At 45.1% G+C, this 27,676-nt stretch overlaps 2 protein-coding genes and 1 pseudogene across 2 annotated transcripts; 1 reads left to right on the top strand and 2 right to left on the bottom strand.

Moving 5' to 3' along the window:
* Positions 1-6,692: 6,692 nt before the first annotated feature.
* On the bottom strand, positions 6,693-10,426 carry LOC136463607 (uncharacterized). The gene is made up of 3 exons (XM_066462594.1): positions 7,931-10,426; positions 6,844-7,635; positions 6,693-6,698 (listed from the first exon to the last, which is right to left on the bottom strand). Exons 1-3 carry the CDS (start codon positions 10,424-10,426, stop codon positions 6,693-6,695), a joined length of 3,294 nt encoding a protein of 1,097 aa, XP_066318691.1.
* A 775-nt stretch (positions 10,427-11,201) lies between these two features.
* LOC136463600 (uncharacterized) lies at positions 11,202-11,732 on the top strand. Its single transcript, XM_066462585.1, has one exon. It carries the CDS (start codon positions 11,202-11,204, stop codon positions 11,730-11,732), a length of 531 nt encoding a protein of 176 aa, XP_066318682.1.
* Positions 11,733-17,731: 5,999 nt separating this feature from the next.
* The window catches only part of LOC136463590 (uncharacterized), a 44,277-nt pseudogene continuing 34,332 nt past the window's right edge, over positions 17,732-27,676 (bottom strand).

The following is a 27,676-nucleotide window of genomic DNA, read 5'->3' as shown; positions in this document are numbered from 1 at the left end:
TTTATGTAATATCGAAACTAGAGGTCTTTTGCTAAGATGGTATGGCTATGGCTGTTTTAGGTCAACCTCCTTCGGTGCTCAATAGAGACGCGTTGTCTGTATGTTTAAATTCTTCTTCTCAATACAATGATACGCAAATCTTTTGCGTATTCGAGAAAAAAGTACTCTGATTTTTCTTCTTGACCTCCCAAATCAGATATCTTACTCTTAACTTTTAAAACCGTTCAAATTACTTCATTGTTATGATTTTAAGTGATTTTTAAAAGGATTTGTCTTTTTGTTAAAAAGTTTAGTAAATATGTGATAGTTTTTAAATCATAGAAAAATGTTTGTAAACTTTTAAAAGTCCTAGGATAGATTAGGATACGATAAAACTAAATAAAATATTAACAACTCATGAAAATATCTCTAGATACTTAAAAAAACTGGATTTTACTCTAGAAAAACAAAAAAAAACTATTTAGAAAATTCTCAAAACATTCTAATTGATACGTACACGTGTTTTAAAAACTTTTTTGTAACGAAAAATATAATACATAACCAGCACGAATTCATAGCATGAATGCGTTCAACATTAGCGTATATTGCATTCATTTATATTGAATCTCATATTTGTTTCCATACAAAGTTTTGAACACATGTTTATATTAGAATTTTTGGGTAAGTTTCTAGATTTTTTGAGATTTTTTCATTTTCCTATAACTAAACCTTTTTTTTGAATTTTCTTAAGATATTTTCATAGTCTGTAGATATTTTATTTGGATTTGTCGTATCCCAATCTACCTCTAGATTTTTTTTAGAACCTTTAAATGTTCAGAGACATTTTCTATGGTTTAAAAATATTATCAAGTATTTTTAAATTTTTGTTAAATAAAAAATTACAACCATCTTCAAAACCACTCCAAACCAGGATTAGGAGATAATTTAAATAGTTTTGAGAGTCCAGGAGATCTGGTTTTGAAGTTTGAGAAAATAAGATTTTGGCGAGAGTTTAGAGAAGGATAATCGTCTTTTTTTTCTTCAGTGCTCAGTAGTGAGACATGGGCCCATTTGATTGCAAGCCACAAAGTTTATGAACCCATGAATTGTGGCTTGTGGCGGTTTATATCGTGAACCCCATTCTGCTCGGATGTAGCAATTTTTAGCACGAAATCAAGTACTCTCAATGTTTCACAATACTTATCATTTTAGGATCTGAAGTTTCTCTCAAATTACTTGTCATCTGCATATTCAAAAGCATCCCTATCTTTTATCAGTGTAGCGCAATAGCTAATCATATCCCCTACTCAAATGCACCGGTACGGTCAATAGGATGCAATCAGAATTGTGATGTACTTAATGTGAAAATAACTGTCTTTTTTAATGTTTCTTATTTTGTATGATACATTAATTAACTAGAATAACAAATATTGTGAAATGGCTGGAGCAATTTCAGTGGAAAGCGTGGTTCGTAGCAATAGTTTCGATCGTCATTGAAACCAGACTCTACTAACACCCAAGGCCTAAACTTTGCCGGCACCGGATATGAATACGGATAATACTAGCGGCCGCGTGTGCAGGCGCGCGCCACCTGCTCACCTTCCTCCTTGCGACCCCGCCTCCTCCTTCCCCCACGCGCATCCCCTTCTTCCTCCTCGCGCAACCCGACCTTCTTCCTCCTTGTGTGCCCACCACCCACCGCGGGGCGGTAGCGCCAGCAAGACCCTACTGCCCGCGACGACCTCCTTCTTCCCTCTTCCCGCCACCACCATGGCCATGGGCGCCCCTCCCTGACTTGGCCCGGCCGCCTCCGCCACCGCCAGAACCCTCCCGCCACACCCCACCGTCTGGCTGGCCTTCCTCCCATCGAACCCCTTCTAAGCCCGCCAGAGTTGGGGAAGAAGAGGGGGGGGGGGGGGGCGGGAGCCCGGCCCGCTGGAGTTGGAAAGATGCCGCCCGCGGGCGTCGACCATTGGAGAAGGGTCGCACGGCCGCCGGGAGAGAGCGTGCGACCACCGCCATCGGAACCCTAGCCGCTGCCGTGTGGGAGTAGGTCTCACCCGCGCATCAGACGGCCACGACTCCACGCATTGAAGTACGTGCCTCACCTCTAGGACGTGCGCGCCCGAAAATTAGCATTTCCGTATGAATATATATGGTTTTTTACTCTCGATTGAGCAAAACTTTAGCAAATTTCAGCCACCTTGCTAGGTGTTTACTAGCAAATTAAACTTTATTCTCTGGAGAAGCGAAACGGCCAAGCTGATCACAATTGTAACAAATGCCGTTCTTCTCGTTGCAAGTTAACTCATGAAGTCATGACGTGCGAATAATGCCATAATTAAACGAATATACGCGAATTCGTAGGCTGCTGCAATTTTGGATTCGCAGAAAATAATAAAAAAACTGATCAATTTGGAAAAAGTAATGCCAATAACGTCCCATCCTTTTATACTGGAACCAAAATACACAGAAGTAGTAGCAGTAGCAGTGAGAGCACAGGTGAAAATTGGCAACTCAGAGAATGCATGGAACCAAAAGAGAAAATTGACCTAACGAGCTTCTTCCAAAATGTACGAACCATGGGGGGAAAAAACTGTCGTACAAGGAGAGCTCTTATCCGTCGGATGACGCTCCAGATTTGTATATATCTCATGGCTAGCTCGATCGCTCGCCAGCTAGTGGCCAGGACCCCTGGGGCTTGGTCCTGAGGGGAGCTGCTGCGTCCACGCCATGGCCGTCGTCTTCGACCATGCCCTCTCTGGCATGGTCGTGTACGCCGTCGCCGCCGCCGCGTCTTGGCTCTCGACCCGGCCTTCTGCTGGTAGCTGCCTTGCAGCATCTGCAGCAGAGACGAGGAGAGCACCGCAAAGGAGTGCAATAGTGAGAAGGACGGTCGCGGAAGTTGCAGTGGTCTTCATAGCTGAACGGCCGGCGTTAATGGTGGTTATACAGGCCAGTGTTACGGTTAGCTGTGTGTCGCGTCGGCATATATAAAGCCCGGCACTCTAGAGATTCAGTTCGTTTCTAGCTAGCCAGTAGAGTGGCTAAAATACTGCAGTGTTTTGTCCGTTCACAACGGTTCTTTGGTCCGTGAGATTTCCTCAAATGAAGCGTGGAACACAGGATTAAACTACTACTAGCTAGTAGGAGTATTACCCTACATAATTCATCTTTTGATGCGTAGACATTTGGCTTAGAACATGGCACATGGTGGTGAGTAACATTGTCATATCAAGCTCTGTCACTTGCAGCCACTACTAGCGAACAAAGTAAGTATACAGTCAATGTCGTATAAAAATCGGATCGACATAACAATTTGGAATTGTTTTTTTCCCAACAATCAATGAACAATCTAACTTCAATAGCAGAGCAAACAAAACGACAACCAATTAAGTAATCTTGTATACGCTAAATTAGAGAGTGTGGGATCCGTCGTCCGTGCACAAATCGATCAGCTTGTCTCATTTTGTTTATATTGTTATTACTAATGCTGATACTAGTATGCATGTGAGCTAGTGAGCTACAGCACGGAGCTCGAAGGAAGCCCGTGCGTTGATTTGGGCTCTGATGGCAGATTTTAGTCGACGGACTTCGACCAGGACGCGCATCACTGGGATATAGTTTACTCTCACCAATGCATGCCTCTAGACATTGAACGGCTGATTGTTTTCAGCCCGGCCGGCCGGCTCCGAGCACGAGGGTCGCAAATTACGCGCTGTGTTAGGGTTTGTTAATCATCCTACGTTAATGTGGAGTAGAGTATCATGCTCATGCACCGGGACAGCACACTACAGGAATCGGCCTCTTTGCCGACTGCCGAAAGCAGTCGGCAAAGGCTGAAAAACGGTCGGCAAAGGCTTTGCCGACCGTTTTTCGCCTAGGCAGTCGGCAAAGGGGTGCCGGGAGAGAAGATGTCGGGAAAGAATTCTTTTCCGACTGCCTTCCGGACAGCAGTCGGTAAAGGCTTCCCCGACGGCCGTATAACCAGTCGGTAAAGACTCCGTCGCCGTCCCGTCCCGTCTCCTTTGCCGACCGCCTTCCTGGCAGTCGGCAAAGGCTTTCCCGACTGCCAGGAGAAAAGCAGTCGGCAAAGGCTTTCCCGACTGCCAGGAAGGCGGTCGGCAAACCTGGTTTTGCAGGCTGTGGTGCCCAGCTTTGCCGACTGCCAGGGCAGTCGGCAAAGCTGGAAATTTTTTTTTTTTCTCTTTTCTCTCCTGTTTTTTCATATACATATCACACTTTAAAGTACACAGATCACACATTTATATATATAAGCCAAATGCACGCATATATAACACGAATTCACATATAGATCACATCCAAGCATCCATAAGCATTAATATCCATACAGTCCACAGATCATCGAAACATAAAAAACAAGTGCGCAAGTCCAACATCAAACCAAAAGAACTTCACTCCTCGTGCGACCCACGGTCCCTATGCTCATCCTGAACTGAAGGCCACGAAGACCATGAGGACTGGCCTTGCTGGAGCGGCGCCGACGTGTAGCGGTGCTCCCACCCGGTGTGCGCGTGGTGGGTATGTGGCAGAGGGTAGCTCACCGCCGCTCCGGTCCCGTACTGTGGAGGCCGAGGAAGACCGCCACCCGGAGGCCCGAAGTATGTCGGAGGCGAAACAACCTGCCACCCAGGAGAACGTCCATCTGGAGCAGTCGGGTTCGAACCCGCTGACATTGACTGCACAAAGTAGACATGATCTCATTAGTAGCTACACAGACCTCGTGAAAACAATGGAGACCAATATATATACTCACCGTACTCCCCGTAGGGTCAATAGGTGCTGGACCGAACATCGTGGCGGGTAAAGGAGGCATGACAGCACCAGGGATCTGAATGCTCTGAATGTAGCTGGCAAAGTCCTGCCTCCAGCGCAAAGCCTCCTGCCGATGGGCCTCCTCTCTGGCCGCTATCTCCCGCCGATGGGCCTCCTCTCGGGCCTCTGTCGCGGCCCGCAGCTCGGCCAGCTCGGACTGCAATGTCACACCCAGGTAATTAGGTACATATGTAAAACCAATTAACGAGGAATGGAACTGAAGGTACCTGAACCGCTGCCAACGTGGACGGCTGCCGACGGCGTATGGGGACGTCGGAGGTCGTGCTGGTGGACCTACGAATCTGACGAAGGCTAGGAACGTTGGTCGGATCGATTGCGTTGTTGGCAATCGAGTACTTGCCGTGCGGTTTCCCTCCTCCCGTCCTCATCATGAGGTCTGTGTCCAGGGGCTGCTGGGTTGGATCGTAGTCCGGACCATAGCGCTGGCGAGCCGCCTCGGTGTACCGGGCCATCTTTTCATAGACGTTCGGGTTGGTGTACGCCTCGGGCCCATCTGCCGAGCTGAAGACGTTGTTCGGATCAGACGCTTTGCCCTTGTTCGACAAAGCGTAGCCCTCGTACAAGTTGATGACCTGCCCGTCATGGTAGCGGGACTGCAAGGAACACACAAGGACGATTACACGTAATGAGATAGAATAAATAAATAAATAAATAAATCAATCGACAGAAGCTTACCCATGCGTCACAGTACTGTCCGAGGGAGCGGCTCCCTTGGTGGTGTGCCGGCCCTTGCCTCATCTTGGCACGTTCACTTCGACTGCGACGCTCCTCATACGACTCCGGCGTTCTCCAGGCGTCCACAATGGCCTCCCAGCAGTCCATGTATGTTTTGCACCATTCAGCAGGAAACTACATGACATGGCAGAAGATGAATCAGTAGTAACGTCTTCTACTTCATTTGCATGGAAGGAATCATAAGCAATGTTCCTTAATTACCTGCATGTAGATGTCCTTGGCAACGTCGGTCTCAGGGTAGTGGAGCATCTTCTTGGCGTCCGCGGGTGGCAGCCTCTCAAGCTTCACGTCAGCGTAGTAGGTGACGAGGACTTGGACGTGCGCCTCGTAGTACATGTCCTTCACCCGCGCCATGGCGGCCCGGTCCTGCACCACCGACGCCCGGTCCTCGTACCCCTCGTCACATGTGAACCAGTCCTACATGTTTCATTAGTTCAAAAACGTCCAGCGAATGTGTATCGACAAAGCAGTGCAATAAGAACTCACCCAAAACTCCATCTTGATCTTTGTCGCGATGGGGACCTCGTGTGCGTCCTTGACTTTGTAGAAGTCCGACCAATGCCAAGGCACCACCTTGGTCCCGTCGTCGAGTTCGATAAGGCCAGGGTAGTGCTTCTTAATCAGGAGGCCCAGCATGCCATTCGGACTGCGTGCACCACCCCCGCTCACAATCTGCCAGCCTCTGCACAAGTCAGTAAGAAGAATTGTTAGTCTGAAGTTTTAATGTTAAACATGTCATATGAATAAGTCGTAAAAACATAAATGGTTACTTACTTAGAACCTTCAGGTCGAATCACAGGACGGTGCTCCAAGGCGATCGTCGCTCTAGGGAGACGTGTGATCCCACGCTGGTAGACCTTGCGCGAACCTGAGGAAGTCGAATCCCCTGGTGTCTCCTCCTCCCCCTCCTCCTCCTCCCCCTCCTCCTCCTCGCTGTCGTCTCCGGTCTCCTGCACGTCGTCTGAGGGAAAGAGCTGCTGCCTCGCTGTCCTACGACGTGACCGAGTCTCCTCTGACGTCGGCACCTCCAACGCCTCGTCATCGATGCCTGTCGGTGTCGGGGCCCGTGCGTAGATCGACTTTGTGTTTCGCCGCGGTCTACTTCCGCCCGGCATTTTGTCCTATGCCTGCAAAAACAAAGACAGAGATTAAACCAATTAGCACATGAATTAGAATAATAACAAAGTAATAATAACAAAGTAATAATTGCAAAAACAAAGTAATAATTAAACAATATAGTATATACATGAATTAGAATGCATCTCCACGAACGATAGTGGTTGGCTCCACGTCATCGCTATCATCATCATCATCATCATCATCATCGCTATCACTCCACTGGAAATCCTTGCGTGCCTGAGCTGTACTGTCCTCAACACCTAGTTCACGACAAGCCCTCCATTTCTCTAGCATGATTATGTCTTCAGGATCTTGCACTACTTCACCCTCATCCTCATCAACCTCGTTGTCTACTTCCATGTCCATCAGCGATTCAATGTCTATCGACAAATGGCCATTTAGGCCCTCAGGAATATAGAACTCTCCGTTATCTGCCGTTGGGTCAAAGTTGTAATCATCATCAGTTGGGACAGGCAATTTACCGCGTGGCGATACCGAGTGCACAAGGAACCAACCCTTAAGCCTCTTATCGTCCTGGCACGCCCATGGGAGATAGTAAACTTGCGTGGCCTGTTGAGCCACAATGTAGACATCTTCACCAGCATAGACGGAATCCTGTCGAATTTCAACTTGCCCAATGTCATCTTGTCTTCTAACTTCATTAGGATTGAACCAATGACATTTGAATACCACTGGTTTAAGTTCTTTCATGCCCTCAAAGTGGAGCTCATATATTTCTTCGACTATGCCATAATAGTCGAGATTGTCGTTGCCGGACGTACGAACTCCTGAGCATGTGGTCTTTCGGGTGGGCCGACTATCCTCATAGCTCCTCGTGCGAAAGCGATAGCCATTCACATCATAAACGGTGAATGTTTCCACCCTAGATCTAAAGCCCTGTGCAACCTGTTTCAATTCATCACTCATTTCTTTATCCGTGCATGCCTGCAAGTTGAGACCAGATGGATCGCTACATTACTCGCTCCTAGGAACAAAGTGGAATCTCAAAGTTCAAAAGAGGTAAGTTGTGTCGTACCTTCGTATGGAACCAAGAGATAAAATCGGGATTGTTATTTTTGAGAAGACCGTCTTCTTCTTCGTTGGTAGGAGGTCTATTCCTTTTCCAGAATTGACAAATATACTCCCTGAAAAAACAAGAGAGAGGATGTCGGCACGATAGGTGGAGGATATTGACTGCATATGTAACTAGCTCATTGAGAACTTACGTTCGATAAGGAACCACTTCATCAAGGTTCAATAACACGTACATCATGATAGTGTGAAACTCATGTTGTTGTAACGTCTTGCAGGTAGCTGTGCTTCCCCTTCCGAGTTGCCCTTTGAAAAGGCTGAGGGTAGATAAACTCCACTCTTCGTTGTAACGAGGGGTTGTGTTCTCAGCATAGTATGCCTTTGTGAAATTGGACACCTCCTCCACTCTGAATGCCTCTGCCACAGAAGCCTCAATTTTGGCTTTGTTTTTACACTTTTTACGAAGAGTCTTCAAACACCTCTCGATTGTATAGCACCAACGAGCCCACACAGGCCCCCCCAGAAGTGCCTCACGCGGCAGGTGCAAAATCAGATGTTGCATCGGCAGGAAGAAGCCAGGAGGAAAGATCATCTCCAACTTGCATATCAACTGAGGTGCAGCATGCTCCAGCTCAAGAATCACTTCCCGAGATATCTCACGGGCACAAAGCTGGCGGAAGAAATAGCTCAACTCTGCCAAAACGCGCCACACTGGCTCTGGGAGGTATCCACGGGTCATCGCAGGAAGGAGCCGCTCAATCCATATGTGGAAGTCATGACTCTTCATCCCTAAGACTTTCATAGTCTTCAAGTTCACTCCCCTACTCAGGTTCGCCGCATACCCATCAGGAAACATTAACGTCTTGATCCACTCAAGCACTTTCTTCCTGTCGCTCCTTTTTATGATGTAATCGGCCGGGCCCCTTCTCCAATTCTTGCCTTCAACAGGTGTCTTCATCACGTACTTTGGTCTATCGCAGATCTCCTCCACGTCTAGTCGAGCTTTAACGTTGTCCTTCGACTTCTCCTTTATATCCATGATTGTAGCCCAGAGTGCCTCGGCGACATTCTTCTCTGTGTGCATTACATCGATGTTGTGTGGAAGAAGAAGGTCCTTGAAGTAGGGGAGCCTATGCAAGCCTGATACATGGGTCCACATGTGTGTCTCACCATATCCTTTGAAACCACCATTGTCTGGATCAATTTCCAAAGCCTCCAACTGGGCAAGGATCTGTGCACCGCTCATAATCTCAGGTTTGGGGTCGGTGACTTCAACACCTTTTGTGAAGTGCTTGGTGTCTCGTCTAAACTCATGGTTGTCATCTAGGAATTGACGATGTTTGTCAAAAGACGAATACTTGCCACCCTTCTTGAGCCAGGTGAACATCACGGTTGCCTTGCATGTTGGGCAAGGGAACTTCCCGTGAACACACCACCCACTGAATATGCCATACGCCAAGAAGTCGTGCAACGAATACTGGTACCACACATGCATTATGAAGTTCCTCTTTGAAGCTCGATCGTATGTACGGACTCCCTTCTCCCAAGCACGTAGCAATTCATCCCATAGTGGCTGCATGAACACACCCATATTGTTGCCCGGATGTCCAGGTATTATCAGCGACAAGAAGACGTTCTTTGGATCAAACATAACGCCGGGGGGGAGATTGAGGGGTATCACAAACACGGGCCAACAAGTGTACGGTGCCGCCATCATTCCATACGGGTTGAACCCATCAGTTGCGAATGCTACACGTACATTCCGAGCCTCCTCTGCTTTCCTCGGATGTTGGGCATCGAAGTACTTCCATGCATCACCATCCGATGGGTGTACCATGTTGCCACTGTATCGTTTGCCATTCTTGTGCCATCTCATTTGTTTCGCGGACTCCTCCGTCATGTACAGCCGTTGCAGCCTCGGTATGACAGGAAGGTACCGTAGGACCTTCTCTGGGATCGGCGACTGTTTCTTCGTGCCATCACTACGCTCTACCTCCACAAACCTAGAGGCTTTGCACTTTGGACAGTGTGTTGCGCTCTCAAGGTCTTCCCCCCTAAATAGGACGCACCCATTAGGACAAGCATGGATCGACTCATAGTCCATCTTAAGTGCACGAAGGAGCTTCTGTGACGTGTACTCATTCTTCGGCAGCTCGTGACCCTCCGGAAGCATTTCCCCAAATATTTGCAACATGAGATTAAAGCCTTCCCGACTCATGTTCAACTGCGACTTCAACCCCATTAGACGTCCCATGCATTCCAGTTGCGACAGTGTTGTATACTTGTGAAGTGGCTTCTTTGCCGACTCCATCATTTCATAGAACGCCTTTGCGGTTTCCTCTGGATCCTCCTCCACCAATCTTTCATTGCCACGTGCCTCGTTGAAGTCTACAATCATGTCATCCACCCCGGCATCGCCATCAAACTTCTCGAGCTCTGCTCTCACCTCCTCTCTAATACGGGCTTTTTCACCATGGAAGATCCACGTCTTGTAATCTTCCACATAGCCGTTTCTGTACAGATCTTTCCAAATCTCATCCTTTATTTTTCTTTTTGAGTTCTTACAACTCCTACAGGGACACGGCATCCGAATCGACCCTCTAGCAGCCGGGCCAAATGCTTGGTCTAGGAAATTAGAGGTCCCCCTAACCCAATCCTCGTCCTTTCTTGCAAAGCCCGTGTACATCCAATCACGGTTAGCCATCCTCTGTAATACGTATGCATAAGCAAGTAGTAAAACCAGGCATTGCATCTACATGGCGTTCCTACCTGCTAATAGGTGAAGGATAGGTCCTAATCCCACCCGCGGATGCGTAGATGGGTTAGCTTCCATGCATGCCCACGTCTGAATCGGAATTTCGGCAGCACCTCCCCGCTGTTCTCCAGATACACGTCCCCGTAGGGAGTGTGTGTATCCGGAGAACAACCGGGAGGTGCAACCGAAACTACGACTCAGACATGAGCAAGACATGGAAGCTAACCCATCTACGCATCCGTGGGCTGTCCAAAAAACGTGGACAATCCGAAACAGATACGGTTGGAAGTACTACTTCCAACTGTATCAATTTCGGACGGGAGACACCTAACTTGGTGACGCGACCTAGACCATGATATGGGAAGAGGGGTTATACCTAAGGTGCCGAGGTGACGCTGTGCAGGCCGACGACCAAGGCACGGGGCTACTTCGGATCCGCGCTTTTCTGAAACACAACAAAACAATATAAGTACAAATTTTCGGCAGAACCTCCCTTGTACGGAGAGGTTTCCAGAACCTGCAAAAAGAATTCAACATCACATACACGGCTCGATGGCCGACATCACATACACGGCTCGATGGCCGACATCACATACACGGCTCGATGGCCGACATCACATACACGGCTCGGCAAGGAGGAGAACGGGCGGCGCCGCAGCGGGCAGCGACAGGGAGAGCCCGGAGGACGAGCGCCGGAGGCCGGACGGAGTAGCTGGGAGGGGAGATGGCCGGCGGGAGGGGGGGTCTGGCCGGGCGCAGGGGGGACGAGGCCGGGGCAGGGCGGCGCTGCCGGCCGCGGCTGGCCACGGCGGGGCGGGGCAGCGCGCTGCGCGCGGCAGCGGCCGGAGGAGGAAGGAGGGGAGGGAAGGAGAGGAAGGGGAAGAGGAGGGGAGGAAGGAAGAGGGAAAGGAAAGGAGGAAAGAGGAGAGGGAGAAGGGGAGAGGAGGAGAGGGAAGAGGAAGGAAGAGAGGGGAGGCGAAGGAGGGGAGGTGATGCGAGGGAACAAGCGGGGGAGGAGGACGGAGCTGTGAAGGAGGGGGTAGGCGAGCGGGGGGAGAGGGGCAGGCGCGCGGGTCGCGGGGGTGGGCGGGGGTGTGGCGGGCCGGCGCGGCCGGGGAACGCGGCGGGGCGGGGCAGCGGCTGCCTGCGGCCCGCGCGCGGGCGCCGGGGCACGGCGGATCTGGCCGCGGCCGGCCGCGGCGGGGCGGCGCAGGGCGGGCGCGCGGCCACGCGGGGGCCGGCGGCGGCGCGGTGAAGGCGGGGGTCGCGGGGGGCGGGCGCGCGGGTCGCGGGGTGGGCGGGGGTGTGAGTGGATAGGGTTATCCCTTCCTTTTTTTTATTTTTTTAAAACAACAGAGCCTTTCCCGACTGCCGTAAAGCGGCAGTCGGCAAAGGCTTTACCGACTGCATACAGTCGGCAAATCCTTTGCCGACTGCCTCCCCACGGCAGTCGGCAAAGATTTTTTTTTTTTTTGGTTTTTTGGTTCCAATTTTTTCCTGTGGGCTAAACATATTGTTTCAAGTACAATGTACAAATTTGGGACCTTTTGATGATATTTTGCTATATTTTATACAATTATTTTATTTCCTTGCATTTTCTCGCATAGTCCAAATTTAAACTGCAGGTGCATAAAATAATCAAACGCAGCCATTCGAAAAATAATATTCATGTTGAAGAGTGTATTTTTAGACCATGTACATGAGCCCACCCAAAAATTAGAAGGTCTTGTCCACGCGAGATGACAATCCCGGTGCGGTAGAAGTATTTTTCAATTATAAAAAATTCAAACGTAGTCTGAAAATCACGAAACTTGGCAAGACATCATGATATCGTATGTGGAGACTATGGTAAAAAATTGAAAATGTTTCGAATAAGTTTCGTCGTCTGATGTCCAAAACTCTGATATCTCACATGTGATCACATATGATATCACATGTGAGATATGGGAGTTTTGGACATCAGATGACGCAACTTGCTCCAAACATCGTCCAATTTTTACCATGGTATCCGCATATGATAACATGACACCTCGCCAAGTTTCGTGATTTTCAGACTTCGTTTGGATTTTTTATAATTAAAAAATACTAATACCGCATCGGGATGGTCATCTGTCGTGGACAAGACCTTCAATTTTTTGAGTGGGGTCATGTACATGGCCTAAAAATACACTCTTCAACATGAATATTATTTTTCGAACGGCTGCGTTTCATTATTTCATGCACCTGCAGTTCAAATTTGGACTATGCGAGAAAATGCAAGGAAATAAAATAATTGAATGAAATATAGCAAAATATCATAAAAAGGTCCCAAATTTGAACATGAGATTTCAAACAATATGTACTGCCCACAGAAAAAAACTGGGATAAAAAATAATAATAATAAAAAAATCTTTGCCGACTGCCTAACATGGCAGTCGGGAAAGAGCTTCTTTGCCGACTGCCTTTCCTTGGCAGTCGGCAAATAGGGCAGGCCTTTGCCGACTGCTAACGGAGGGCAGTCGGCAAAGCCGACGGCCCGGAATTCCGTCCCGTCCGACCACTTTTGCCGACGGTCTGTCTTTGCCGACTGTCTTTTGCAGTCGGCAAAGACCTCTTTACCGACTGCCAGCCTTTGCCGACTGCCTTGGAGAGGCTTTGCCGACTGCCAGGCTCTTTGCCGACTGCCAGAGAAAAACAGTCGGCAAAGAGCCCCTTTGCCGACTGCCTGGAGAAAGGCAGTCGGGAAAGAGACTGGCAGTCGGCAAAGCCTGATTTTCCTGTAGTGGCAGCTATTAAGTCCTAACACCGGCCTACATGTACCACGCACATGCGGGAGGTTTACTCATCGAGGTCAAACTGTCATACCTACCTGCCACTCGTGTTCAGTGACCATTTGATATTTTGATTCAAAGGCATCGATCAAGAACCACTAACAACGGTCAGGTGCCGGTTGGCAAGGTAATAAGGACGTTTAGAGCATCTCGTATAGTTTAAAAGGTGCACAAAAAAGTAGTTCCTCCAAGACTATCCTTTTATTATTATTTTTTGACTAAAATTAAACATACCACATCATCGCCTCTGCTCCCTGGATAATTCTCAAAAAGGACTCCTAAACTGTCGGCGTTGATCCATGCTGTGAAAAATGAGAGGAGTGTGTGGGAAGATACGTGAATCCAATATCGGTGTTGGTGTGGGCTTCACCTCCTTCTCCTACTACACTTCATCTGGCACCAAGTCTTTGCCGCCATCGCCCTCTGCCCTAGCTATTCTAACAATTTGAACTTCGATCACCGTGTCGTGGGTTCATAACTGTGGCAGTGATTAGTGACTCGATCGATTGGTCGATGTGTGGGACTCCGATGGTTTAGCACTCAAAACACAAAGGGTTTATCCTGGTTCGGGCATCTAAGCCCTACGTCCAACAACTAGTTCTTCATGTTAAAATGCTCAATCGAGTTCTTACAAAGGAAGAGGAAGAGAAATGGTAGGAGAGCGCTTAGCTCGTAGTGATCTCGGGTTTTCTAGGACTCGTCCCTCCTCCAAGGGTGCCTATGCCTGTCTTATATGCCGGAGGTCTAGAAGAGTACAAGGAAAAAATAGGTTCTAGAAGCTCCCTTGGAGAGCAAGGGAGTGCTAGGGTTTCATGTGATAATCTTCGAGTTGTTGGCCGCGTCGAACGCTGTTCCTTCTTGGTGGTCATGGCCGACAGCGCTGAACCGCCTCTACCACTGCCTATAGGAGCCTGGTGCTGATCATCAGGGATCAAAGTTGTTGTAATGCCTCATCTGCGCTTGTCCTCCTTGCGGCGTCCATTGTACGCCAAAGGTAGCGGGCACATGCTTGGGAGAGACTGATCAGTGAGCCCGTGTGCCCTCATCTTTCCTCATGCAAGGGTTGTGGGCTCACTCTTGTCATGTTGCGTCATGCTTGGGGTTGGGCAAGTCCTTGAGCCGGGAGTGGCTGACATGACCTCGCGAGGGCGAGAAGACAGAGCTCCAATAGGGCCTAGAGCCCTGCAACTCTGCCCGCGTGTCAGGCTTCGGGCATCTGTCAGAACCTGAGTCTAGATTCCTCCCGTCTGCCCCGAGCAAGCAGTTGATCGGGTGGGCGCTTTAGGAGCGCACCATTCCTGACCTTCCTTGGTCAGTTAGGCTTCCCAAGACTATGATCATTCTCGAGTCCCCGAGCGCGGGGGTACGAGTGTGGGCTTGCCTGGAGGCCTTCCACCAAGGTCTTCAGCCACTTATGAGGTGGGCCATCTTAGGGCCGATGGCCCATCTATGTTATCAGTGTGTGCCCGCGAGCGTACACGTTGGGTGTAGCCCTCGAGCACCTGACGGATTAAGGGAATTAGTTTGGAGGTTAATCGTAATATCATGGTGCTAATATAGGGGTTTAGGTGATCCCTCTGTTAGGTTCAGCAAGGAACACCTTTACACCACATTTTTTTGTGTCAAATGACAACACAACGAAAGTTACATGGATACAATATTCGTTACATGGGTACAATACATCAATAGTTCAAAGGAAACATAAGACAACACAATGAAAATTCTAGTACAATACAACATTGTTCATTACTAAAGCATGAAAATCCTCGGTCAGAAACATAATGAGTAATCAACTCGTCGTCCGAGTATCAATCCTCTACCACAACCTCGTTGTTGTGGCTAGGCTCACCTACATTGCCCTGATCTACCTATCGCCTATAGTAAGCGACCTCCGCTTCATCTGTGGCCTGAGACAAGAACGCGTTCTCCTCCGTCTTGTTCATGTGGCTAGGCTCACCTGCATTGCCCTAATTTGCCTGTCGCCAATAGTAAGCGGCCTCTGCTTCATCTGCGGCCTCTGTGGCATGAGAGAAGAACGTGTCCTCATCCTCCTCCGCTTGCAAGCCCGCCTCTGCTAGAGCAATGAGCTTGCTTAGTCTGCCAGTGTCATCATCATCCTTCTTCGCCTACAAGCCCGCCTCCGCTAGAGCAATGAGATCGCTCAACCTGGCATTGTCGTCCTCATCCTCGTCCCCCTCATTGTCCAACGCAATCGGAGATAGAACCCTGTGACCAGCTCACGTTCTGTGCTCATGTAACTTCTTTTCCACATACCTTGCATGGGCCACCTCTGCGGCATGCTCCCTGTTGCATCAAATCCCTTCATGTATAAAATGCAACAAGTTAGCAACGCGATTATATTACATATAAAAGCAGGCAACAAAAATAACAAGGCTTCTAATGACTCACTTGCACACAATGCAGCAACATGGTCGTTTAAAACCTGCATCTGTACTCTTTCCTCCTCCATTGCAGCCTTCTTTGCCCTCTTGTCCTCTAAGCCCTCCATCTCTCCAACCCCCATTTGTCAAGTCTGACACCGATCGGGTTACGAATACCGCTCTGTCTAGTAAACTCACGCATGTCCTTATTCCGCTGTTTAACGAACAGGTCGACGTAGTCAGGTCCATATCCCCTCTATCGTGCAATTACTTGCCTCCCCTTTAACTCATCAAGAACCTAGCTTGACCAACATAAGATTCCCACTTGCATTTTTTAGTGCTCTGTTGAAACAAAAAATTAGATCATAAGTCTTAGCAAAAGAAAAAAATACGATTTCATATTTTCCACAACAATAACCAACCTTATCATAGTCAACCATATAGCCGCAATAATGGCTATTTTAAGCTCCGAAGGGACTAGACCGTAGTTGGATTTAACACCACATTCGCACATGACAGGTGGTGCTTTGAAAATTATCCTTTCTTTCTTCTTTTCCTTTTCCTTTTCCTTTGGCAGCTCCGGCCATTGATTCTTAGGACCATAAAGCCACTCCTTGAAACGACACTTCGCAAATGCAAACACCTAGAAGAGGTGACATTAGTACATGAACACCTCTAGCTCAACATTTCAATAGATACACTGTCCACTTACTTCATACTTGTTTGACACACAAACTCCAACGTATTCTCAGGGTTTATCATAGCTCGATCTCCGCAATAGCACAGAGGAGGTTCCTTGAGTCGTCTAACTGTGGCTAAGTGCTTCTCCTTAGCCGTCATTGGTGGAGGGTTAGGGGGAGGTGGAACCCACCGCTCGAAGTGCCCACGTGGATGTCTTTCTCTCCAACAATCGTCGAAAAGGAGGTACCTTGGGTCAAACTTGTCTACACCATCGATCCACTGAAAGAAAAAGCACCTCTCATGGGCCTACACAACAAGATTCCAACAAAATATTAGTAATCTAGTAACACAAATGAAGAAAAAGACATACGGAAAGAATTAATTATATTAAAACATCTGCATATGTAGAAGCAACGAGCCGTTGTGTCTGGATGTCTCGATTGAAACACGTCGGCCGGACGACCACAGTCACAGTTAGGGACAAGGAGGTTAGGAGGGACGGGGGCATCTTTGATAGACGCGTCTGGGTACAATTCTCTAGGACGACCCCGTTTTCGCCATAACTGCTCCCAATACATGTCTTGTATCTAATAAAACGGTTGTAATTTAACATCAATCAAAACATCGCAAATTAATGTAAAGGAGAACCATTTGCATTACAACTAAAATAATACCTCACACTAAACATGGTAACATGCTTCTAACTAACTAATTAACCTTAACAATGATAAAATCAAACTAATATTTTTCTCCAAACCCTAGCCCAAATATACTTATCCTCCAAACCCTTGCTACCATTCATAATCTTTGAAACCACCGTTCAAACGACAAATAAGAGCATCGTTACTGTGACCGAGGCCTAGGAGAAGCTTGGGGAAGGGAGGGAGGGCCGGGCGGCGGCAGGCTTCTGTGAGGCGGGAGGGGGGCGGAGCGGGCGCCCTCACCTCTGTTCGACGTAAGGCAGAGAGAGGGAGGGAGGCTCGTGGCGTGACATTAAGTCAGCCCTACCGCGTCGTGGGCGATGGCGCGGCACTGCCGCGCCAAGATGGGTGGCGCGACAGCGCTGGCCACGTCAGCCGGTCAGGGCCCGTGCCCCTGCCATGTCATCGCCTTTGCCGCACCGCCATGCATGGCGCGGCAGCGTTGTTTGGCCGCGTTGTGGCAATAGGCGCATCCAAAAGTGTTAGATTTGAAAATAAAAAAAAAACAGTGTCAAATTTTGAAATAGTTTTTAAAAAAGTGTTCAAAAAATCTCTTTTGGGCCATCACAAGAACAAGGACAACTTCTGAAGATAAAGTACCAACCCTGGCCTGGGCGGATTATTGAGCTGGTAAATAACTTTAGACGAGAAAAAAACGATTTCCTGACTCCTGAAATGTTATTATGTGATGGTCATATAGTTTGGCAGCTTGACGTTGCCAGGGCGAGAAAATACAATCTGCGTTCCATACAAAGAAGAGGCACTCTGTCAGGCAACCCAGTTACCATGAACATGGACATTAAAACATGCTTTCCCCCGGCCCTTTAATAATACAATGTGCATAAAAAAGGATACCTGGTAGTCTCCAAGTGTGCGCGACTTAAAACCAGCTGCACAGTAAATGAAATAGTACTCCCATGTACGTATCAACTTGTCATCAAACTCCACAGCCAAAACTTTACTGTGTAGAAAAAAAAATGAATACGGTTACCTATGTGGATGTAGAAATGGTAGATGCACTTGTAGCTTCAATTGAGGAGCTGTACGTATACTTACTCTCTATTGGTCATTAAGTTGTCCCTCCAGCACATTAGAGTTCTGTAGTAATGGTACCCGATATTCTCAACGTGTTCTATGCTGGAGACAAATACTCAATATTACTCCCTCCATTTATAAAAGAAATATATAAATCTCGCTTTTCAGTAGTGATCAACCCGTCTCAAGTTCGATAAAATATATTAAAGAAATAACTAATATTTATGTTGCATAGTAAGAATCATCATATAAATCATGTAATATATATTTTTATAATAAACTATTTAGGGTAGTCCCAGTGTGATGATTAGGATGGTTTCTATGGCAATAATTTAGGGTGCCAAGTAAGGAAAATAGTGATATGGCATTGGAAAATAAGGAGGAAAGAGAGAAGAAAATGGTTTCTTAATTCTTATACAAGAAGCTATGTCTACATAGGAACCATGGAACCAAGGTAGAAAGATGTGCGACAGTAGGTGGATAATATGAGAGAGAAGACAGTGAATTGACTGAAAAAAATATTTTAAAAAAACACCCAGTGAGAATATAGTTTCTATATGTGATATGATAACTATAAAAACTACACTATAGTTTCTTGTTGGTACTGTCATTAGAGACATAAATATTCTTGATGTAGACATGATTTCTTGTATACATACTATTTTCTATAAATCTTGTCCAATTTGAGATTGACCTGGACCTAGTCCTTGAAAGGTGAGATCTACATTCTTTTTCGAACCGAGGGACCAAATTGAATCAGTCAATTATATATATTTTTAGGCAAGTTTTGATTTATATGATGATTAGATTCTCGTTTATGTGTATAAGCATAAACTGATGTTAAAGGACACAGCTAGCTAGGCAGTGGTGGTGATCACAAACCAGAGCCTTCACGCATAACCACCAGGGAAGATATATTCCTTTACGGCGAAATAGCCATATTCGTCTTTGAACTTTCATCCAAAGTTCAAATTCGTCCCTCAACTATTAAAAGGGCCGGTTTAGTCCTTGAATTTGTAATTTTGGTTCGATCTCGTCGTCTGTCTGACGTCGTCTGCCACAGTAGCTCACTCCGTTAACACACTTTGAGACAAGACAACACACTTGCAGATTTTGGCAAGTCTCTGGACATATCAGCATGTGCTGCAACTCGTGGAGCATGAGTAAGCCTAGCCTGTATGTCCAAATCCAAAGCCATTGCCTCCTAGAGTGAAGAAAATGCGAGGGCGCCCACCCAAAAATAGAAAGAAAGACCCTTCAGAACCAATGAAATCAGGCACCAAGTCACAGAAAGTCGGTACTATAATTAGATTTCAAAAATCATTTGATTTCAAAAATCACTACATGATTATCCACAGGCCGTCAGCCACTTACAATGCAAAAGCACAAGTGGTATAGATAATCCTCTGCTCTGATCCGCTCCGAATCCGAATTTTATGGATATGGAGAGGTGTTGTTAATATCCATGTGGATACGGATAATCCGAACCCGATTATATGCGGATGCGGTGTAGGATATGGAATTGGCGAAATCTTATGGATATGGATTAACCGATAATTGAACGCGCGACGCTTATAATGGAATAATTGGAATATTTTAAGGAGCCCAAGCTGCAAGAATACAAGTATTATTATATTGAAGTCCACAAACAAAGCTCGTCAACTATAGGCTGGAACATTGAAATTACAGGAGACGAAAGAATTGTCATCTACCAAAGTGGAGGACTAGTACACGGCAAAGAGTGAAGGTAAAGTTTTGCCAAATTAAGAATATTTATTTTTCACACACTTGTTTTATACTCTTAAATTTAAACTAAGAACTTATATTAATTTTGTGAGCTCTTAAATCGAAGTGGTGGATTGATGGTTATTTCGTGTTGTATTGCCGTTTTATGACTTTGGTTAATGAATTGTTTCTCATCATAGAAAACAACACGTAAGACTTAAAAAGTCCGCTTCCACTCCGTAACCGGTCCAAATCCATATAATTTCCGACATCTAAAAAATTCGTATTTGTATCTGAATCCGTATAATATCTGTTCCTCTCCGAATCCGATAAAAAATGAATTAGGATATGGGGAAGCCATTATCAGCTCCGATCCGATCCGTTTTCTTCCCTACCATGCATCAATTTACATATTTCTTTTCGCAACCTTTGTTGATCACTATGCATATCATCCCATTGTCCAGCTGAATGCAAATACAAGCGTGTCAAGCTGTGATTCATGGATGCGAGATTTTTCAATCACCTTTTTTGGTCTCCCAATAGAACTGTGCTGACGGAGTGAGCTTCGGTGTGGAAGACGGGGTCAGACAGAGGATGAAATCGGACTGAAATTGTAAATTCGAGGACTAAACCGACCATTTTGATAGTTGAAGGACGAATTTAAGTTTTGGATGAAAGTTTAAGGATGAATATGGCTATTTCGCCTTCCTTTATGAAGTCTGAGCTCCTCCTATATTCTTCATAATGTTCCTCTGGGATTGAGATGAACTGTGTGTGTACAAATTTAATTATTTTAAGATGAAAACTTGCCTAATACAAACCATTTTAAAAATAAAAATGGATATGCAATTGATAAAAAATGGAATAGGGCATTCACCTGGAGGACAAATAGTCCGTGTTGTTTCAAATGGTGCTCGCAGCAGCTAAAAAAGTCGTCCATGTACTCATGGCCAACATGTTCAATCACCTCGCTGAACAATGTAGAGGAGAACATATTTGTGTCAGCCGTACATGATCAATCTTTCAATCAAAATTGGGTGTCAGTATAGTACTCACCAACTTATAATTCTATCGTATTTATGGCCCTTTGGTATTTGACGGTAATCACACAGCAGGAAAGTTATGTGATCCTGAAAAAACAATAAAAACGAATCTTTTTTCCATTGTTGAGTTTATATATATTGAAGATTAACAAACAGTAATATACTATTGAAAATCAATAAAAATTATTTTATTGAAAATACTATAAAAGTTTAGCAGTGACCTTAATCCAGCTTCTTTCACTTTTCTCTGGGTATACTTAAGTTGCTCCTGCCAACTCTATTGCTAAAGCGCCCCAACCAGTACCAATCTCAAGAACATGATGGCCGCTTGCTCCACATTAGCCTTCATTTAAATGGATGGATGTGTCACAAGATTGAGGCACCATCAGGCAAGCAGCAGTTAAGTCAATATGTAATAAAATTATGTATACATGATATCTTACTATCAGAGATATTAATGTGTTTTCAATATCGGTATTAGAATTTTTTTCGTCCACCCCCGAATTACCGAAATTCGTGAAATTCAGCTGAATTTTTTTAGAGACCTAAACATGAAGTATGGTTTTCTATTGTTTTAGATCTAAACAAGATTTTATGACTATACATTTATTAAGTCGAAGAATATGAAATATTAACAATAGAAAATATGATTATAGAGTTATATATCTACAATAAAACAAATGTATTAGCGTAGTACAAAAAGTTTGGAATTTTTTTTGGCCACCCCTGAAATTACCAAAATTTGTGAAATTTCACCAGAAACTTTGAACCCAGAATGTATGGTGGACGAGTGCAAGAAACTAAGCACCCACATAGTGTATGTGTTACCTTGTCGATTAGATGTTTAATTTTACGTAGCTGAGCTGTTTCTAAGCTCTCATCCTCCACCTACCATCAGAGTCGAAACCCAAGCTAGTATGAGAATACAATAAGTTCAACTTTACACGACTTACAAAGCTGCGAATCACAATATTGACAAACCTTGAAGATTCCACAAGAATAACTCATTGTCGGGTCGAGAAAAAGGGCAAAGAAATCATTACTCTGCACACACATATATGTAAGAGAAACAAAACTCTTAACAATTATGTCAACTATTTTAGATGAATCGAAAAAATGAATCATCATCATTTAAATGGTTTGGGAGGCAACTAGGGAGTATTCTAAGAACAAATAATATTGCATTGTCGGTTTCAAGGAGTTTAACCGTTTAAGTAAACTGGTCACAGAAATCTTAAGCATATATATAACTTCATGTGGACGCCAAAAATGAAGAAAGACACGAGTAATGACCAGATCATAGTGTTCAGAGATATTCCGACGAGTTTGGGTTACAGTGTTCTTCCTTGAGACATGTGACGGAATGTATTTCGCTGATGCAACCCCAGCAGTGAAAATCAGTGGTGTCCACCAACCCCTTCTTATATAGCTTCTGCAAGAGAGGTTTTCAAGGAGTTCGATTATAGTACATTCAAGTATGATACTTCAGTTCAATAAAATTGTTCAGTTTAATTTTATGGAAAATTAACAGTTCAAGACCTTTTGCTGTTAATGTTGCTTGAAATATTGTGCGCATCTGTATTAGCAATAAGAATCTGTATGGAGATAGTTCATGAGTTCAGTTACACAATAAAGGAGAACTAATTTGTCAATCTGTCAATGTAAATGATCTACATATATACTACCTAGCCATGATCCCTTTATATTTTAGGACAGAGGTAGTATATAACAAGAATTAGGAACAATTAGTTTTTTTACCAGTAAAAGGTTTATAAGGCCTTCTTTGTGATCAGCAAAAGAGAAACAGCCATTAATATAGGCATCTGCGAAACAAAGATCTGCTTCTGTTGCAACCTGACGAAACAGCAAGGTAAGCCAAGAGTAACATATGTATCACAAGAGGTCTAATGAAGCAAGCATAGTTGCGTATCGAAATTCGAAGGAAGTAAACTTCCACAAAGATGAGGAAGAGAGAACAGAACCTTCCAGTAGAACTGGGGGTCATGAACTTGTAGGACAGATTTTATGTGACATTTTTCACATGCTTTACCGAAACTGAATGTAGTACCTCCTTCCTCAATCAAGCTAATCAGTAAACTGAAGTGAGAACCATTACCAGAGATTGTTCAGTATATACGAATTCATACAATAACAAACCTCAAGTAACCGATGGATATGTATTGGTTGAGAAATCTTATCATCAGAAAACGTGCCCCAGCCTCTGTCCATGATGGGACCATAACTTTTGGGTTCACCAAATGGTCACGTTTCTTTCCAAGTAAACCTTCAGCTGCTGCTTTCCCAGCCTGCGTCAATCGCTACGGGATACAGTCGTTTCGCCGAGTGCCAGGGGCACTCGGCAATGGCCCAAAAACACTCGGCAACTGCTTTGCCGAATGTAACACTCGGCATACAACACACGGCATCTTTTTGTCGGCAAACAGCTATTTGCCGAGTGCTTTTTGTCGGGCAAGCCTTTGCCGACTGCCGGAAAAGCACTCGGCAAAGATTTACACTCGGCAAAATAAAAATGCGAAAAAACCCAAAAATAATAGCAAATTTTTTCAAATTTTTTTTTTCAGGGTCGCCACTAGCCAGCGCCCGTCCGTCTTCATTGAAGTTGGTGCATTTTTTGCGCTAAATTCACAGCTAACACGGCTGGCGGGATTCGAACTCACGACCTCTCCCTCGCGTGTCTGCTGCTCTACCACTGCACTACACTGTCACTTGTGTCTAAATTCCGTTATCTATCCTCATATATTATACTAAACCGAAAGTAAATTGCTTGTTTGAGGCCCTAAACGAATTCAAATAAAAAAGTGGTCAACTACAAAGTTTCATAACTTTTCGAGATCTACAATTTTCATTTAGGAAGTTTTTCCATCCGAGGTCGTTTGAAAAATTCAAATTTCAAATTTAAGAAATTCAAACGTAGTTTTGCATGATAAGATGATTTCAAATCAAAAAGTGGTCAACTATAAAGTTTCATAACTTTTCGAGATCTACAATTTTCATTTAGGAAGTTTTTCCATCCGAGGTCTTTTGAAAAATTCAAATTTTCAAATTTTCAAATTCAAATGTCGTTTTTGCATGACAAGATGATTTCAAATCAAAATGTTGCCAACTACAAAATTTCATAACTTCTCAAGATCTACAAAGTTTATTTTGGTCATTTGTTCATCCGACATAGTGATAGTAACATTGTTCACAAATCTTATATATCTCTCTTCTACTTTCATGAAACTAATATGAGATGTAGATTTTATGAACAACGTTATTGTCGCTTTGTCAAATGAAAAAATGACCAAAATAAACTTTGTAGATCTTGAGAAGTTATACAACTTTGTAGTTGAAAAGTTTTTCATTTGAATTCATTTAGGGCCTCAAAAATTGCTTTGAAAAACTGATTTGCCGAGGGAAAAAAAATGCACACGGCAAAATGCCTCTTTGCCGAGTGCCAAAACAAAGGCACTCGGCAAAATACATCTTTGCCGAGTGCCAGAAAAAAGGCACTCGGAAAAGACGCATTTTGCCATGTGCCGAAAAATAGCACTCGACAAATACATCTTTACCGAGTGCCAGAAAAAAGGCACTCGACAAAGACGCATTTTGTCGAGTGTTTTTTTTTTGCCGAGTATATTTTATTTGGTACTCGGCAAAGACCGTCTTTGCCGAGTGCCCGATAAAATACACTCGGCAAAGCCTCCGGCACTCGGCAAAGTGCCGGTTTCCGGTAGTGAATTATACAGTACACCACAAACCGATAGTAGTCACACTAATTTTTTTATGACATTTTGCCTGTTATATGTGTTTGAAGTTTGAACAAAAAAAGTACTGGTTCTGCAGGAAATATCTTCACCCCATCCTCGTGGAATCCATAGCCTGTTATCCAATACAAATGATACATTACAGATTTTTTTTTTTTTTTTGAATGTTCGTTTCAGAAAGGAAAAAATGGAATGCAGTACAATGGCATGTTGTACTGTAACAACTAAAGTTACCTTGATATGGCCCACAGAACCATAATCCTCTCTTTCCCTGGATGTGGTTGAGCTCAAGTGAAGCCTTTGCAGCGGCAACAGAAGGATTTGAGTGTCTGATGTGCCATTTATGCAATGCATGATCGGGGACATGATGTGGATTAAGCTAGCGTCACAAGAAAAGGCCTGGCAGATGCAATGTTCTTGGCAGTTCAAAGAAACAAAGACACCTCGGTTATCATTGATCCATATTAAACTTGGTTATTAATACTAGTTGGTAATAAATATAGACAGCTCCCAAAGTATCTGCTAGCTACCTGAAGCAGATTTAGCCAGTATGTAACACACACACCCCTGCTTGTTGTCCCTAGGAAGTTCCTGGCACTCCATGCTAAGGAGCTACGTGGAATGAAACTTTCATCCTGATGGAGGTATACATCACTGCAAACGAGAAATACAAACAGATCAGACAAGTGTACTGGTTAAAAACTACATATATAATATATCAGATATATGAAATAGCATGCAGCATTACCTGGTATTATACTGAAATGCACCTAGAATTCTCAATTCATCATGTGTTGCTTCAGCTCCAAGTACCTTTAGAGCTTCAGATGCATGCACACCAAATATGATTTGGTCGTAGGTATCCTCTGAACCATCAACCTCCAATAGTTTGTAACCCACTGCTACAAACATTGAACAGTGTTTTCATTAGTGGTCCAATATCATGGTTTACATCTAGAAAGAACATTTGGGATCACAAGAAAAGCACAAATACTGTGACCCCTCAGTAACATCTAGAAAGAAAAGCACTTATTTAACAGTGTGCTTATAGCAGAATAACAGTACAACAATGGACAGTACCTCCTCCCTCCAAACTGGAAACAGATTTTTTTTTTAGAAGACTTCACCGGAGGGGGGAGAGCCCCACCTGAATGATTTTCCATAGATTTCGGCAAGCCGGTAAATGGAGGGTGCCAGGCACCTAGAGTTTACATGGTCTTAATCGTACAGGGCATTAATTCATGACAAATAAATTACACCAGTGATCAGCAATGGAACGGTCTTGGGAATGAAGGCGGCTGCTCCATAGGCGACATGTTTCCCTGCAACTGTACAGGAGGCGGCTCAGACAGGGTTGCTGATGGCGAAAGACGACGTCGTGGCGATGGTTCCAAATCTGCCAGCAACACAGTAGTATCATCATCGGGAAGTGCTTAGCCGGGATATGTGGTGGCCGTGGCATCTCCCATAGGTGAGTTGGCTCCGGAAGGTTGACCCCAGTCCAGCCAATATGATTCCAGAAAGCCGAAGGAACCAGGCAGCAGAAGATGAGGTGATCGGCAGTCTCTGCCGCATTACCACAGAGTTGGCAAATGTCGTCGTCGAGGACATGCTTGAGATGGAGGTTGTAACGGCACTGTATGCGGTTGTTTACCAATAACCAGCCGAAAAAACGTACCCTGGGGGGCGCTCGGTTTCTCCAAACGAAGCTAGAGAAATTGCACTGGAAACAGATTTGACTTCACAGCTCATCTTAATTTGGCAGCCCATGCTCTCCAACTCTCCTCTTACCTGCCAAAGCACATAATGGTTTCATTGATCAATCATTTCACCATGCATTTAGATGGAAACAACTATTTTAATTTGTAAAAGGTTCAGTTCCCTTTTCTTAAAAAAAAGGTTTCAGTACCTTGTTCACGTAGGACTCCGAACAGCCCTTGACAGTGTGCCAGTGTGGGCGACCAAACAACTAAGCAGCAAGTGAATGAGGTTACAGATCGAGTTTTTGTTATGCCCGATGAATTAAGAAACAGAAAATGATGAAGGAGGCACCTCAAGAAGGTGATTATCACGCCAATACGAGAGCACAAAGAAAGCCGGGAAGATCAACACCCCTTGTGACGGACAGGACCAGATGCACGCACACATTGGAACCTGCAACAAACGAACGCAATCACTACTTGGCAGAAAAAGCACGACACGAGGAGTACGGACAGATCATGAAATAAATAAAGAAGAAGCACTTAGGAGCCGTACAAGATAAGCGTCCTGGAAGAGCTTGGAATAGCCATGAGAACAAATAAACTGACCCAAGGTTTCACTGCGGTCAAGGTCAGGATTTCTTTCATGATCTTCCAGGTACCTTCAGATTCAAATTAAAGATGATGGTAGTAGTTAAACTATATAATCAGTCAAGCTTCAATGCTTCATGCACATGCATGTTAGATCAGATGTATGAGTCTATGACACAATAATGCACAAGCGGGCGTTATCTATAAAACTAGGGAAGGAACATCAAATTAAAAGAGGCTAGCTCACTTGATAGCGTGGTTCTTGAACTTGAATATCTCGAGGATCATGCGCCAGAAGCTGGGGCTAAGCGAGTTCCGCTTCTGCGCCAAGAGGCCGGATATGCCGTTGCGACTGCCCCACTAGAGGCCTCCGGCGTTGCTGTCATTGTCCAGCAGCGTGCTCGCTGATAAGGACATGTCCGATATCTCGGTCTCCACCCCGAGCCCTTCAAACCATTTCACCATGTTTGGGCTCGTCACCTGCATGTAAGCGTGCAGTTAGTGCATAAGTTCCATTAGAAGAATGTTCCCAAAAAAAAGTTCCATTAGAAGAAGAGCTCTCGTTTCATCAAATAAAAAAAAAGAGGAAGGGCCAAAAGAGGAGACGCTGCCGGCCTGTGTCGACGAAATATGGTCAGCAGTCTACCTACGGGTATGCCCAAGGTAGTAGATTGTCGGCAGACAGATGCGCAAGCTACAAACAAGATGGTGACGCAAGACAGACACGAGGTTTTATCCAGGTTCGGCCGCCGTGAAGGCGTAATA

Source organism: Miscanthus floridulus, chromosome 1, assembly GCF_019320115.1.
Source record: "Miscanthus floridulus cultivar M001 chromosome 1, ASM1932011v1, whole genome shotgun sequence".
Classification (NCBI taxonomy): domain Eukaryota; kingdom Viridiplantae; phylum Streptophyta; class Magnoliopsida; order Poales; family Poaceae; genus Miscanthus; species Miscanthus floridulus.
Note: the sequence above shows the minus strand (reverse complement) of the source record. Positions and strands in the feature narration are given on the sequence as shown.